The following is a 17,274-nucleotide window of genomic DNA, read 5'->3' as shown; positions in this document are numbered from 1 at the left end:
GTGAAACAATTACAAAGAAATCTCTAATGCGAAATGATTTTCGTGAGTTCCCCGGCATTCATTCATCCTACGTGTAGGCTTGTCATTCTGTAGAACTATTTCCTTTAACAAAAACACGGTCAAGGGTGCACTCACTCTAATGACTATAAATCCCATGCAGGGTCCCGCCTCTTGTCAGGCCAAGAACTTACTCTTTAAAATCTGCTCAACACACAGCATTTTCCTCAAGAAAACATTGCAGTAAATCAAGTCAACCGCAATCATTGTATCACATTCATGGCTTCATTTTACTTATGCCTTTTCTGCACACTTGCATATCTTTATTACGTCAAGCCGTCATTCATCTTATTAAGTCCTTTATTCGCAAAGTCTCGGGTTCACGAACAGTCGATTGCACAGATCATCACCCTATATTTCTCTCAAAGATCTGTACTGGATCAAAATCTCTAAAGGTTATGAACATAAAACAATCAATTTTAATCTCATGAAAGAAAAAAACGGGCGAGTTGGCCGTGCACGTAGAGGCGCGCGGCTGTGAGTTTGCATCCGAGAGATAGTGGGTCTGAATCCCACTGTTGGCAGCCCCGAAAATGGTCTTCCGTGGTTTCCCATTTTCACACCATGCAAATGCTGGGGCTGTACCTTAATTAAGGCCACAGCCGCTTCCTTCCAACTCCTAGACCTTTCCTATCCAATCGTTGCCATAAGACCTATCTGTGTCGGTGCGACGTAAAGCCCCTAGCAAAAAAAAAAAAAAAAATGAAAGAAAAAATATATCTCTACTTGACAGGAAAGAGAAATCCTATCTAAATTGGGAGGACGTAGCTTCAAGTCCAGGCATGTCACACTTCACACGCATTTATACAGCCACCTCTACTTCTATTCTTGCAAATTTACTTTACAAACAGAATGCATTGCTATTCCTGCAATTCGCACATCACTACAGGCATCTTAGAAGACCCTATCGTCATGCATCATAAATGTAAATGAATGTTCCAATATGAAGAAAATATTATATTGTTTGAAACCCATCAAACAAATTTACTCTTTACCCTCTTGATCTAAAGCACTCTCAAACTTGAATCCATACACATACTTAGCTCTCAATTAAAATTCAAAAATGCTTGACATTGGTATCATATTCCTAAGTCTCCATTCCTATCTAAACTAACTTTACTTAATAAAAACCTGAAGACCACTCCAAAGCTATTCCCTAATTTAAAACAACTGCAATTCACTCTTACAATCCTATCCTAAATACACTACATATTTACAAGAAGTTACCCCAGCATTTACAGATAATATTTCAAACCAGTGTGCTTAACGTCAGGGTGGGATATTCATCGTTTGAGCCTCACAGAGGCTCCTGGTAGGTGTTTTAGGCCATCATGGTGTTGACACGGATCGCTGATTCAAATCCTCTTGCGTCCATCCCGGGCATCTTCATACTTCTGGGATCTTATCCACTGGAAACACACTAATGTACACGATGTTCAATTAAATCCTGTCTTCCTTTGACACAGTTTATGAGACCTCAATTCTAATAGATTCTGCCAGTATTTTCACTGCTACAGTTTGTGAAATCCCAATAACGGTGGATTTTACTTCAATTTCACCGCTACATTTTATGAAATACTAATTTACGGTGGGTTTTATTATAATTTCACTGACACAGTTCATGAAATTCCAGTTTAATGGTGGATTTTACTTTAGCGTCACCAATACAGTTCATGAAATTCCACTGACAGTGGATTTTATCTATATAATGTCATTAACACAATTTATGAAATTCTAGTCCCCGCAATAGTTTTTACACCAATACAATCATCTGTTAGCCTGCTCAACTTTTCACACTATATCACCAAGATTACTTGATATTTTCACCACAAAACTTCTCTTTAATACAGCGGCACCACACATTTTGTTTTTCTCACCCCGAACAAAGGCAAGTTTTCATGGCAAGTCCTCGCAGTAGTTTTTACATCGATACGATCATCCTGTTAGTCAAATTTTCACAAACATTCCGTAATGTAACTTTATCTGTACACTTGGACATAGTCTTTCCTACTACGTATCGACAAATAACTCTCTAACACTCCCGAACACGGGAAAGGGCGGGACACCAGCGGACCGTGTGTCTGCCTCGAATACTTCACGTTAAGTCCTCCCTATGCCCCACAGGCAGGCTCTTACATAACTTCACCCTGATTCAGAGAATAGTTAGCGGGTGGTCCCCACCACAATTTTCATATCTGTTGTTCTACAATACTGGGGATACGCTTGAACGTGTGGTCCTCTATTCTATATAATTTAATACTATGCGGAAAACAAATCGATCGGTAGTTTATCTGTTATCTTTGATCAAATATAGATGCTCCACTTGGGATTCCCCGTCAAGAGTCTGGGTTCTCTGCTAGCTTGGGCATGCTACTGACGCTTACATCATCCCTAGCGATGCAATTTATTTCACGATGAAATCTTATGATCATTTATAATTTTGGTAAGGGTCTAATGTTACAAGTGATTACTTTCATTTTGACCTATTGAAATTCAGTTACTAAATGTTAAACAGTTAATTTATTGAAACCACCTATTCAATACTAGTAAAGTCTTTACGACTATAACGTTGTCATTATATTAAGTTTAAGTATGGTTCTTGTTTCACCTGTCATTGTAGGCCTCGTCACCCATGAATTCTAACTCCAAGTCAGAGCTCTGAGTGGATGCTTACTAGGATTATTCTAAAACAATATTTTTTACAACAATTTGCACTGGAGTACAAGAACATTAGGTCATATTGGAATGAACAAGCTGTTCTTGTTTAAAAGTTCAAATGTGACATCCAACATAAGTTCACATCCAATGGAAATAATATTAACAGTCAACTCTCATGTGCCGGTAATGAGAATGGCATGATACGAGTGGGATTTAAAATATCTCTATATTTTTACAGTCTATTAGGAGATTAACTTGTACTAGAACTATTCTTAAAAACTTTTTTATACAGTTTACACTAATATATACAACATATGGTACAATTTGGAAATGAACTTGCTGATCCCGTCATAAAGCTTCAATGGGACGTCCTATACATGTCCACGTCGTATGGGGATAATAAAAAATATCAACACACATAATGCCAATGCTGGAATAGGCAATTGTAGTCTATTGGATCATAATATTTGAACTTTTCCTTCTACATTAGTGGAAGATCGCACACATTTAGCTTATATGGTTTTGGGATGGCTTAAATATTCTATAGTAACATCACTTCCTTGAAGAATGAGAATCGCTATTAAAGTGGAGTGCTGGTTGGATGACAAGAATGCTGGTATAGAGCTTGATTGAGTTATGGATTATTTCATCTCCGTATAAACAAGCTGCATGTTGTTTATGTTGTGAAGCTTTTGAAGTTGTTCCGTGTAAGCCTGAAGAGGAGTTAAACTGGATTCTGGATGTAAGTGTGCATCTAGTGAGCGTGTTGAAATCTGTGGAATAAAACGAAAAAGTGTTTGAGTGCTATATTAGGATGGTTTATTAGTGGATTTAATATTCTTGACACTTACCCTTTAGATGTTAGGAGGAAGTCCGGTTGTGTAGCTTGTGTGAGGTGGTCTGAACAGTCGCTTTATCTCTGCATCTCGTATTATAGGAGTGTGTCATTGTCGGCCAGTAGTGTGTTGGGAAGAGTGGTGTGGGTGGGGCGTTAAGATCGCTATTGGTAAAAGTGGGGGGAAGGGGTGTGGCTGGGCAAGGGGGCAATGGCTGCTGTTATATGGGTATTAGTGTTGGATTTATAGTTCAAGATTTTAAAACAATTATTACTTTTTATGTTAAGAGATGACAATAAATAGGAATTTGTTCCGTGACCGGGCTCTTTGTTCCTGCGATGTCATTTAGATTTTTTTAAAAATAAGTTTGGATCTAAAAAGATGTAGGTGTTTTCATATTCAGTCATTAGACTACCTTTATTAATGATCTTTAAGATTTGAAGGTCCTGGTGAAGTTATGCCCCTTTTTTTTCATATGATTACTCATAGCAGAGTGTTTGTTGTGCTGAAATGCATTGTAAAGCTCAAAATATCTTGTATGAAAACTGCGTCCAGTTTGTCCGACATAAGAAAATTCACATTGGGCTCATTTGAGTCTATAAATTCCTGAATTGGAGTATCGGTCGTGTGTTGAATTTACTATATGGGAGTTAAAGAGTATATTTCTGTTCGTATTACGGGTTTTGACTGCAATATTGATGTCCTGTTTGGTGATTGGGTTGATGATCTGATATATAGCCAGATTTGTGAAGGTAAGAGCAGCAAAACTGTTTTTTTTCTTTTTTTAGGTCTTTCAGGGGTTAGGTTAGTAGCAGTTTTTAATTTGATTTTGTTTATAATTTTATTAATGGTGTTTGGTTTGTAGCCGTTAATTTTAGCCAGTTCTTTTATATATTGTAGTTCTTTTTTCGGTTGTGATTGGAAAGGATAATTTTGAATGCTCTATGGATTAAGCTGTAGAAGGTTGCTAATTTGTGAGAATGCGGGTGCATAGATTCATTTCTTATAGTCAGAGGGGAAACGTGGGTTTTCTATAGATTTGAAATTTGAATTTATTATTGGCTCTATTTATGGTTACATCTAAGAAATTTAAAGAGTTGTTGGTTTCATCTTCCTTTGTGAAAGTAATGTTATTGTCGAATCCATTAAGAAATTCTAAAATGTTTTTGCTGTTATGCCGTTTATCAATGATGGCAAATGTATCATCTACAAATCTTATCCAAAGGTGGAGACCATTGATTTTGTTTACGATTTGGTTAGCTTCTAGATTATCCATGAAAATGTTAGCTAAGTCTGACACAAGACGAAACGCTGGTTAATAGAGCAAATGCCTGAAAAGCCATACATGTAATTTTGATCTGATTTTTTTATATGCTCTATTGGTGGAAAAATATCTAATTCCCTCCATGGGAACTTATAATTTCCATTCGGAATTGCTAGGCGAGCATTAATTCCATTGTGGAGTTTTATCTCCCGTATGCAGTTATCAGACTGTGTCTTTTAAATAGGCTTCTGATAAGTTCACCTGCAAGCACCCCAGCGTCAGTGGGTAGGGTCTGACACATCCCACTCTGATGAGTCTAGTGTCAGACCTAAGACAAAACGCTGGTTAATAGAGCAAACACCTGAAAAGCCATACATCTAATTTTGATCTGATTTCTAAAGGACGTTCCCGGAAAAGGCCTTCCAGGATGCCTTCCAGGCATGGAAACACCGCCTCCAGAAGTGTATCGGCGCAAGAGGGTGCTATTTTGAAGATTTTTTATTATTTGTACGAATATATTTAATAAATGATTTTTATGAATTTAGTCGCATTATTTATGGAACGCACCTTGTATAAGCTAGATGTGTGTGATCTCCCACTAATGTAAAAAGAAATGTTTAAATATTTTGATCCAGTAGACTACAATTGCCATTCCAGCATCGGCATTATGTGTGTTGATATTTTGTATTATCCCCATACGACGTGGACATGTATAGGACGTCCCATTGAAGCTTTATGACGGGATCAGCAAGTTTATTTCCAAATTGTACCATATGTTGTATATATTAGTGTAAATTGTGTAAAAAAGAAAAAAAATTAAAACATGTTTTTAGGAATAGTACTAGTACAAGTTAATCTCCTAATAGACTGTAAAAATGTACAGATGTTTTAAATCTCACTCATATCATGCTATTCTCATTATTGGCACATGAGAGTTGACTGTTAATATTATTTCCATTGGATGTGAACTTATGTTGGATGTCACATTTGAACTTTTAAACAAGAACAGCTTGTTCACTCCAATATGACCTAATGTTCTTGTACTCCAGTGCAAATTGTTATAAAAAATATTGTTTTAGAATAATCCTAGTAAGCATCCATTCAGAGCTCTGACTTGGAGTTAGAATTCATGGGTGACGATGCCTGCAATGACAGGCAAAACATGTACCATACTTAAACTTAATATAATGACAATGTTATAGTCCTAAAGACTTTACTAGTATTGTATAGGTGGTTTCAATAAATTAGTTGTGTAACATTTAATAAGGGTCTAATATCCAAATAACTGACACGCCAATGTTCCTTTTAATAAATAAGGTGGTTATCTAGAAATATTCCATCTCAAATCAAGCTAGCACATTGGCATTACCGTAATCCGGCCAATTTTTGTGGGCGGAATCCAAATATGTCTTCCTTCCTTGGCTAGCTCTCTCTCTCTGGGTGTTTTTCAAGCTATGCCACACTTGAATTAGCACCACCAAGTCAGAAGTGTTGCGAATATGAAGCAACCTAACTTTTACATGGACAAAGAAGCTCGAAAAATGTCTCCTTTCCCTCGATTAGTTTCCAATTTGTAACCGTTACTACAGCGGTTACACTAAATAAAACACTAAACACAGTAAAGGGAGGAAAGTAAGTGCAATTACACAGTACCAAAAACCACTATACACTCAGTGAAACATCAGCTGAAACTACGCGGATCTCCGCCGATAACAACCATAGTAAATATCAGTACGGCCAACTAGATGACAATAAACCAGGAAGGTGGGAAGGAGCTGGGAACTAATGGAAGGCATGGATATGGCTTAGGTTGCAGTTTCAGAAATAATCAACCGTGATCCTTAATTTTCAAAATATTATTTACAATGGACAATTCCGAACAAATTTCGCCATGTGGAAGGTACCGACACATGACGATAGTAAAATCTGCATGTTCTGCTGAGTCATACCAACTTATTAATATACGTTCTTAGACAATAGTTTCCTATAAGTTCAAAGATTCAAACAAACTATACATCTGGTTACAAATCCAGTTGTACAATGCAATTTAGTGGATAAGAAGAAACGTAATACACTATTACAATTTACAGTGAAGTTAAACGTACTTTCAAAAACTCTAGCATACATCAAGTGACATGGAACTACCAGAGGCAAAACCCCAAGGTAAATATATTAAACTACAATTTACATATTTAGCGAAACAAGGAACGGGGAAAGCCTCGAAAACAAATGGGCAAGTCCAGCTGAAAAGGTAAGGCATCATAAATAATTGAGTGGCGAATCTAGGTGAGTTTAGGGCAGACTCTTATATGAAAAAGCAAGCGAACATTACCGGAAATTTAAGCCGGAACGGAAATCAAGAGTGCTTACCCGAGAGTGGCCCATCCCGGTAGCGAGACGACGTCAAAACTTCAGGCAACCAGACAGACCGATCACAGACAGACCAAGACAAACCACGAATGCTGCCTCGCTCTCTTTATAAGGGAAACCCTGGCTTTGGAGTAGCCAATCAGAATGCATGAGTCCGCCTATCGCCACCCAGATTCATCAATCACAACTCTTACTTCAGTCGCGAACTTTACTTTCTCGAGTACATACGATCGCGAATCTTCCATTTCCAGAATAGTCAGAAAATACTTTCTAGAATACATAACAAACAAAAGGCAACACACCCATTTCAAAAATTCATTTGATAACTTTCTGGATACTTCAAGTAAATATAGAACTGAAATCTACTATTTACAACCAACCTATGTACAACAATATTTCTAACACTGTACAGGTTAGGTACCTGAATGGAATACAAATAAAATATTCTATCACCACACTTCGGATCATACAGTAAGGCGCGCGGCTGTGAGCTTGCATCCGGGAGATAGTAGGTTCGAATCCCACTATCGGCAGCCCTGAAGATGGTTTTCCGTGGTTTCCCATTTTCACACCAGGCAAATGCTGGGGCTGTACCTTAATTAAGGCCACGGCCGCTTCCTTCCAACTCCTAGGCCTTTCCTATCCCATCGTCGCCATAAGACCTATCTGTGTCGGTGCGACGTAAGGCCCCTAGCAAAAAAAAAAAAATACAGTAAGTACTACGGAAGGTTTACAAATGAAGTCTTCAATAAACACACTCCACTTCCAATATATTCTACACCTGTGACACAATTAAATATGTGGATTACCGATATGGTTACAATACGATGATATTAAAATACTAAATTTGTGTTAAGAAGGAGCAGTTTGGTTCCTTCCTGAAAGCCCAGAGACTATACAGTGCCCTGAGGGAAGTGCCAGAAACCTGTTCGGCAATACAATAGAAAAAAGTAGAAAATAAATAAACATCTAACCCTGGACATAATGTAGACGTTTTGGAAGTACGAACATTTGACGAAACTCGTTCCGTATTCAAATAGAGGTGTTGAAATGCGCTCTGTCTGCTTCCATTTGTCGTGGCCACTCTTTGCTTTATAATTTGCGAGGATTCTCTAAACTATACCACCCGAATGCGATGCTAAGATGGCCCCTTATGCTTGTTCACCGCCGATCGCTTTTTCCAGTACAGCACTTCCTCTAATTATCACAATGACGCGACATTAACACCAAGATCCGTAAGTATGCCGTAGCCGTCCTTTCATGAGATACAGTTTCTTGAAAAACGCGTGATCAACATTTAGCGTTGATGGGACTTAAATTTCTGAACGGTTGATCTGGGAAACCGTTTCTTCGAGGAACGGATAATGCAAGATTTTGACAATATGATTTAATGAGGATGCTCGTGGGACCATGTAATTTGAACAAATAATAGGGGAAAATGTAGTTTCCGGGAATGTATAATCAAGGTTCTGCTGTATTGAAATCGCCTCCATGTCTCGGGTGGCAGGGCGCCTACCTCTCACCGCTGGGTTCCATGGTTCAAGTCCCGGGTACTCCATGTGAGATTTGTGCTGGACAAAGTGGAGGCAGGACAGGTTTTCCTCCGGTTACTCTGGTTTTCCCTGTGATCATTCATTCCAGCAGCATTCTTCAATATCATTTAATTTTATCTGTCAGTTATTAATCATTGCCCCAGAAGAATGTGACAATTCTTATCTTCGCTGCCAGATGGGGCTTCATTCATTCCATTTCTGACCCGTTCGAATGATTGGAAACAGGCTGTGGATTTTAATTTTCATTGTCTTTAATCAATATCAGAGAGGCTTCTCATCATCGCCCGGCACACGTATTAATACCTCTATTCTTTCTGAAGTAAAGTCAAATAGGAAGAGCGCTTTTATTGTCCTGTCAGACATCACAAAAGCGTTTGTCAACATTGGACACAGTCACCTTCAGAAAACACTCTTTTCTCATGGAATACTGTTGAAATTTACTAACATTGTTGTGGCTTTGTAGGAAGCAAATCAAATACATATTCAAACTGCCAGTGGATAGCAAGAGGTGTGCTGCAAGGACCACCACTGTCTCCTGTTTTCTATAACATCGCAACAGACCATATATTAGAAGAGTTAACTGAAGAAACAGTATCAAAACATCATGGCTTTTCCTTAACACCCCACATACCTAACCTTACTGCCATGGGCTTTGCTGACGACACTGTTATCATTGGTAAGAGTGTAGAACCTGCATTGAAATTAACCAGAACTGCAATTGAACGTTTTCAAGAAATAGGGTTATGAGTTAATGCAAATAAATCTTTTGTATTAACATCAACAATGGTGAACTTTTGGAAAATCCTTTGTACATATCTGATGCCCATGATATCCCTGTGCTTAAAAATGCAGAAGAAATTCATTATGTTGGAGTGTCTTTCATGAACGAGTTATAAATTAGATACACTAACTTCTTTGCCTTTACTACAGTTTGACCAAAAGTTTCCCATACTAAATTCCTCAGTATCACCAGTTTTTGTATATTCTTTCCAAACAACTTGTCCAGAATTGATTTCTACAGGTTTTCTTTCTGATATAGACACGCTAATAAAAAATGCGGCTAAAGAAATAACACAACTTCCAGGTGATGTACCTGATGCCATGGTTTATTCTAGAAAGAATGTTAAAGATCTTGGTCTTATTTTGTACATCTTGGGAATCAAGACTACAACATAACGATACTTGTAAATTGCTTGTACTGGAAAATAACCCATATACAGTATATCTGCAACAAGAGATGTCATTAAAGAAAGAAAATATATCTTGCAGAGCTTGGATTAGAAGAATAAGAATGCCTCTTCTTTATAAACATACTCGCTTACTTTCGGCACGAGGGAATAAAGATGACTGCTAATGTGTTTATTGTTCAGTGTATTCCTGGCAGGACCCAAAACATAAACCTCTATAGGCACTGCCAAAAAGAGAGAGAGAGAGAGAGAGAGAGAGAGAGAGAGAGAGAGAGAGAGAGTAATGTAAAATATTCTGTTTTGAAACATACATTATATAACATACGGATGTAAGGAGTACACATAAATATTTTACTACTTATCTCATAGTGACAAAAGGCAATATTTCAAGTGTTTAATGTATTTCAATTTCATATGTTGGAAATTGTGAAAAAATCAGATATAAACAAAATAGAACTTCATTCCTCCCAATATTCATTGACATATTGCATATAACACTACAGGGTCTCTCTTATAAACCCAGTCCGAGTGCACTGTGTTTGTGCTCTGCGTTACAGCAGCTGCCTCAGCCCGACTTGCATCGCATGTATACAGTCCTATATGAAATCTTACCTTATAAAAGATGCTGGAAATAGTAGGATTTTCTGCATACCAGTAGCAAGAGTTATGACTGTTCACACAAACATAAGGTAAAACCAAGCCTCTTCCAAAAAGAACACAAGCTGTGGGTCGAATAAATGATCATTCAGTGATGCAAAATACCACCCACAGTATCTCACTCTTGTGGCTGGATCAGCAGGTTTTAAACAATGGGCCCGTGTTAACCTGTACGGTTTGATGTGTAACAGCTTTGTAGCTCTGTGTGCAGAAGAAACTGAAATCCCTACTTGTTGTGCTAATTTTTTTAAGTGATTTATTCGGTGACCGTTCAAGATTCGCAGCAATGTCATCTAGCTTTTCCTCTGTTAAAACTGTTCATGTGCGCGCATGTTTTTTATTGAGCACTGAGCCAGTGGTTTCAAATTTGTTCACAATTATGTGAATCTGTGCTTGTGAAGGTGGCACTACATCAGGAAATTTTTGAACAAATGCATCGCGTACCTTCGAGCCAACTCCTACTTAAAATAACTTTTACATATGAAAATACGGTGTTGCAATGATAACTGTCTCACCATGTTAACAGCTGAGATTCAGACTGGCTACTGATGCAAGGTCAAACACATGCCTGCTCCTTACAAGGTCAAGAACTATGCACGTGCCTCCCATAGAGCTGCTTAGGTCTCTGAGAGTAAAAACGCTGCTGGATGGTCTGGGTTTATAAGAGAGATCATGTAGCCCCCTCTAATAGGAAAAGTTGAAGTGTGTAGCAGCACTGCATTTATTATTGAATACAGCAATAGAATGATCAAGTTGCTCAGAAGTATTCATTGCAGATGCAGTTATTGTATTTAAAACTGAATGAACAACAAATACTTGAAAAGCAATAATAATTAATATAAATGGTTGATTACAGCTGAAGCAGCTGGGTCACAGTGTGGACAAAGTAGAGTTTATTGTGATGGGTGGAACATTCATGTGTCTTCCTGAAGATTACCGAGATTATTTTATTCGTAATCTGCATGATGCTCTGTCTGGACATACCAGCGATAATGTGGATGAAGCAGTGAGGTAAGTACTGGACTTCAAAAAGTTATCTAAATTTTATAAAGTCATGATGATTTACAATAATTATTAGTATTTGTTATGCTATGAAACTTACTGCTTACAAACTTTGTGAAAAGAAAATTTATTTACATATATTTTATTTTTTTAGATACTCTGAAAAGAGTAAAACAAAATGCATTGGCATCACAATTGAAACTCGGCCCGATTACTGTTTGAAAAAACACTTGTCTGATATGCTTCGCTATGGATGCACTCGCCTGGAAATAGGTGTTCAGTCTGTGTACGAAGATGTAGCACGTGACACGAACAGAGGTCATACTGTAAAAGCTGTGTGTGAAAGTTTTCAATTGGCTAAAGATTCTGGTTTTAAGGTGGTTGCTCATATGATGCCAGATTTACCCAATGTTGACTTGGAACGAGACATTGAGCAGTTCATGGTGAGTGACAATATTTCTTGCATATACTTTTTCACCAAATGTTACATTTTCATGGTAGTAATTCATGGAAGTTGGCATTTTAGGTCCATAACATGTAAAAATGGACATCCTTCGTATCTTCATCTTTGATGTCTATGTTTTTAATTTATTCTATATCAACACTTTCCTTCTTCATTATATTTTGTTCTTTAAATGTCAGTTACATTTTGAACTTCATCACGAAATTTTTTCATGAGCATGAGTATCAATGTTGAGTATGCCTCTCAATTTCTCATAAGTTCATCCAGAACTTTTCGTCTATCCATATACCATGTTAAAAATTAAATAACTGGAAAGGAGGTTCAACCTATTCAATACTTAAAAGAAAGAAACGTAGCAATCACATTTCTATTTAAATGGGACCGGTTTCGACCTTAGTCTAGGTCATCATCAGCCATAAAAAACATGTAAAATGTTTATGAATGTTGGAGGTCAGTTTCACTCTCTGTTAGGCACAAAGACACAACACCACATTCTGTCCTGCACAAAGTCACAACACTACCAATCAACATGCGAAGATCAAAAAGGCTTGAATTCGCAGACGAACAGATCTGTAGTAGAAAGCCGCCAGCTCCCGGTGACCAGCGCGGCACACTCAAGGTCACGCGCTGCGGCCAAACACCAAAGTAGAGTGGAGAACGTTTCAAAGGTCCAGAACCTGTCACGGCTGCGGGAAGCCAAGTACGTATATAAAAATATACGACGCCAATTAGTACAACCGAATGAGCACCCGTACTCCAGTTAAGTTCTTGTTAAACAGTTGACTTGAAAAAACAATTGTAGAGAGAAGAAAAAAATGTAGTAAAAAGCGCAATATCGGAAAACAAATGAAAACTTATATGCACAGTGCGCTATATTTAAAAAGAAAAAATTTTTAGGTTATGATTGAAGTAGTCGAAGTTGGCGCAAGACAAAAATTTTTGAAAGAGGAGAATAAATTAAACGAGGAAGAGTGATAGTGAAATAAGAGAAAGAATAAAAGAAATTGAAGTTAGATGGTGATGAGGAAAGATAAGATAGGGAAATGAAGGAGGGGTAGTTTAAGGTGGGTTAGGAGGGTGGGTTATTGGAGGTAGAAAATGTGGGTGGGAACTATGTAAGACATGGAAAATAGAATTGGGGTTTTGGAATTTGGAATTTTTGAGAAGAAGAATTAGGAAGTCAAAAAGGATATTGGGTTTTTCAGAAATGTCGTTTAAATTGAAATTAGGGTTGAAGTACTGGTCAAGGTGGATAAAGCAATTTTCAGTAATGTTTAAGAGGGGGCCTTTGTTAATGATTTTAAGTATGTTTATGTCATTGTCAATACTGGTGAAACTATGTTTGGAGTCTTGTATGTGCTGTCCTATGGCAGAGAATGTGTTGTATTTAATGGCGTTGACATGTTCAGAGTACCTGATATTGAAGTTGCGGCCAGTTTGTCCGACGTAGGAGGAACTGCAGTTGTTGCATTTAAATCTTTATACACCAGATTTAGAAAAAGCATTAGACTTATTTAGAGATTTAGAGTTGTGTAAGATATCAAGACTTCTATTGTTAGTTCTAAAAGAAATTTTCATATTATGTTTTTTAAAGATATTAGTTATTTTATAAGCATCCTGAGTAAAAGTGAAGGTGGAAAAAGCAGTTGGTTTTATTGTGTCTTTAGATAAATTGGTTTTTGGACGATGTTTGAATTTGTTGATGATGCGGACAAACTGGCCGCAACTTCAATATCAGGTACTCTGAACATGTCAATGCCATTAAATACAACACATTCTCTGCCATAGGACAGCACATACAAGACTCCAAACATAGTTTCACCAGTATTGACAATGACATAAACATAAATCATTAACAAAGGCCCCCTCTTAAACATTACTGAAAATTGCTTTATCCACCTTGACCAGTACTTCAACCCTAATTTCAATTTAAACGACATTTCTGAAAAACCCAATATCCTTTTTGACTTCCTAATTCTTCTTCTCAAAAATTCCAAATTCCACAACCCCAATTCTATTTTCCATGTCTTACATAGTTCCCACCCACATTTTCTACCTCCAATAACCCACCCTCCTAACCCACCTTAAACTACCCCTCCTTCATTTCCCTATCTTATCTTTCCTCATCACCATCTAACTTCAATTTCTTTTATTCTTTCTCTTATTTCACTATCACTCTTCCTCGTTTAATTTATTCTCCTCTTTCAAAAATTTTTGTCTTGCGCCAACTTCGACTACTTCAATCATAACCTAAAAATTTTTTCTTTTTAAATATAGCGCACTGTGCATATAAGTTTTCATTTGTTTTCCGATATTGCGCTTTTTACTACATTTTTTTTCTTCTCTCTACAATTGTTTTTTCAAGTCAACTGTTTAACAAGAACTTAACTGGAGTACGGGTGCTCATTCGGTTGTACTAATTGGCGTCGTATATTTTTATATACGTACTTGGCTTCCCGCAGCCGTGACAGGTTCTGGACCTTTGAAACGTTCTCCACTCTACTTTGGTGTTTGGCCGCAGCGCGTGACCTTGAGTGTGCCGCGCTGGTCACCGGGAGCTGGCGGCTTTCTACTACAGATCTGTTCGTCTGCGAATTCAAGCCTTTTTGATCTTCGCATGTTGATTGGTAGTGTTGTGACTTTGTGCAGGACAGAATGTGGTGTTGTGTCTTTGTGCCTAACAGAGAGTGAAACTGACCTCCAACATTCATAAACATTTTACATGTTTTTTATGGCTGATGATGACCTAGACTAAGGTCGAAACCGGTCCCATTTAAATAGAAATGTGATTGCTACGTTTCTTTCTTTTGAGTATTGAATAGGTTGAACCTCCTTTCCAGTTATTTAATTTTTAACATCAATAATTTCAATACGGAACAATGAAATTTTTATCTTTAAATATCCATATACCATGCAAGGATGTAATGGGAGACTTCTGAATTTATAATATGATTTCAAAAGTTAAGCCTACTCATATTCATTTAGCAAATGAAATTATCGATTATTAATATTATTTCATAATCAAGAATTGAAAGTCACCTTTTTTTATTAGAATGTCCCAATGTCCTGAATTTGTGAAATGAGTGTATAAATAAAAATAACAAATTTAAAAAATCTGCCATTAATGCCTATTTTTAGTGTTAGTGAAAAAGTGTTGTATCAGATCAGCCAAAGAAAAGTGTTAATGAAAAAAATAACTGCACTTTTATTAAAATGGTTATAACTGTCAAATTATCATAATAAAAGTTAACAAAAGAAATACTTGTTTCTTTCCTGAACAGTGTTTTGTAAATTGCAAATATAGCGTATGTCATTAAACAGTAGGGACTTGATTATTTTAAGAGTGTGGGGAAAGGGGCTATTCATATTAGTGAATCGTTTGGATTAACAGGTTTTTTAAAAGAAAAATCCCTTCCATGAAAAAAAAGGAAGAAAGGAACCATTTCATTTAATGTGCACAGTATACACAATATGTATAGGCCTATGTACAACAAAACACGCAACATGCCAAAATCTTGCTTACCACGTATTGTACTACTCCTATTCACCAAAAAGTCAAAGTTTTTTTTTTTTGACACTACTATCCAGCTTTTGATTGAATGCATAATCTCACATATGCTGCATCAACATAATTTCACCAGTGCTCTTTTTTTTTTTTTTCAGTCCACTGAAGTCCATTCAAAGCTTTCACTGTTTCTGAAGCAGACACTTCACTTGTGAGGTTCATGCCTTCATCCTTCTTGGCTTCCTTGTTGTTGAAAGCTCCACAATTTCCTCATCGGTCAATATTTCTTGGTGCTGTCACATTGTCACAGCCTTCAAATATCCACTCTTTAGCCTCATCTTCATTGATGGTTTTGTTGTCTTGTGCCAACTTGAGTAAAAGTGAGCTGAGGCTAACTTCATTACCCTGGACATTCGGGGTATCGTTATGTGACTTCACATCAGGAGAAACATTTTTCCACGATTGTCATATTAAACATGATGAAATGGAAACCGACAATTCACTAAGATGAAAAATGCACCTTTAAATTTACCTTTTTTTTAAAGCTGCTACAAAGTTAACATCACCTTCTATGTTACAAATTATAAACTTCATAATGTTTCTGTATTGTCACTGTAAATCTTATTAGAGAGTTCACGTAAGTCCCACCTTACAACACAAAAATCATTTTAATTAAAATCAATTAGTACATTTTTCATCCTTTTCATTTTTCAACCAAAAGTTAAAAGTATGACATACCGGTAACAAGAATAGATAAAACTATGTAAAGGCTAAAATATCAAGTCTTTGTTATCCAAAATTCTTTTGTTGATTGTAAAATGCAGCACCAACTTGGCTCTTCTTAAAATGGATCATGTTGATTTGGACGTTATAAAATTATATTATGAGTTAGGAGAATCTTGACTTGTGCTGTGGGACGTTGTGTGCATTTATGCTAAAACCCACACTTCAGGCCACTCCCACCTTCCCAGCCAACACACTTCCTGCCTCACTGTCAGCCCCTCCACGCCTGCAACATGCTCAGTTAGGCACAACAGATGCTCCTTAACCAGACATAGAAAAACCAGCTTAAACCAGCGAGGATGTAAGTTCCATTTTTCTATCACATTTCATCCCAATTTTATTACCCCTACGTTTTTGGTTCTCAATGTTTACAGCTTTCCTGTGTGTCACAGATACAGTATGTTCTTTCAATACCTTAACTTTTCGAGCATGACTCCCTTTCCTATAAATGAATATTTGCCCCAATTTGTCCTCTTGAATTTCAACTTTATATTGTGATCTTTCCTACTTTTGAAGACACCACTCAAACTTATTCGTCCATTCATGTCATTCCACGCCATCTCTCCACTGACAGCTTGGAACATACTATTTAGTTGAGCAGCTTGTCTCCTTCCTCCCAAGTCTTCCCAGCCCAAACTTTGCAAAATTTTTGTAACGCTACTCTTTTCTTGGAAATCACCCGGAACAAATCAAGGTGCTTTTCTTTGGATTTTTTCCAGTTCTTGAATAAAGTATTCCTGCTAAAGGTTGTCATGATCCTAAGGATTCGGCTGGCTAGGGACTGGGATTGGGTTTTTTGGGAACTATTATTAAACAATAACAAGGGCAACTTTACAACACAAGTAATTCCTTTCACCTGTATTATATTAACTAGATACACACTGTACATTTATAAAATATACAATTAAGAAACATGAAATCTTTTTACAAGTACAGTTA

The 17,274-nt window shown here is 37.1% G+C and overlaps 1 protein-coding gene across 1 annotated transcript in view; it reads left to right on the top strand.

The window, feature by feature from the left end:
- The window catches only part of Elp3 (elongator complex protein 3), a 164,796-nt gene that overhangs the window by 62,807 nt on the left and 84,715 nt on the right, over positions 1 to 17,274 (top strand). Inside the window, exons 4-5 of the mRNA XM_067146508.2 lie at positions 11,439 to 11,593; positions 11,739 to 12,027. Coding sequence (XP_067002609.1) covers positions 11,439 to 11,593; positions 11,739 to 12,027 — 444 coding nt within the window. The remainder of the gene's footprint in view (positions 1 to 11,438; positions 11,594 to 11,738; positions 12,028 to 17,274) is intronic.

Source organism: Anabrus simplex, chromosome 4 (genome assembly GCF_040414725.1).
Source record: "Anabrus simplex isolate iqAnaSimp1 chromosome 4, ASM4041472v1, whole genome shotgun sequence".
NCBI lineage: Eukaryota > Metazoa > Arthropoda > Insecta > Orthoptera > Tettigoniidae > Anabrus > Anabrus simplex.
The sequence above is the reverse complement of the archived record's forward strand: the minus strand, read 5'-3'. Positions and strand labels throughout refer to the sequence as shown.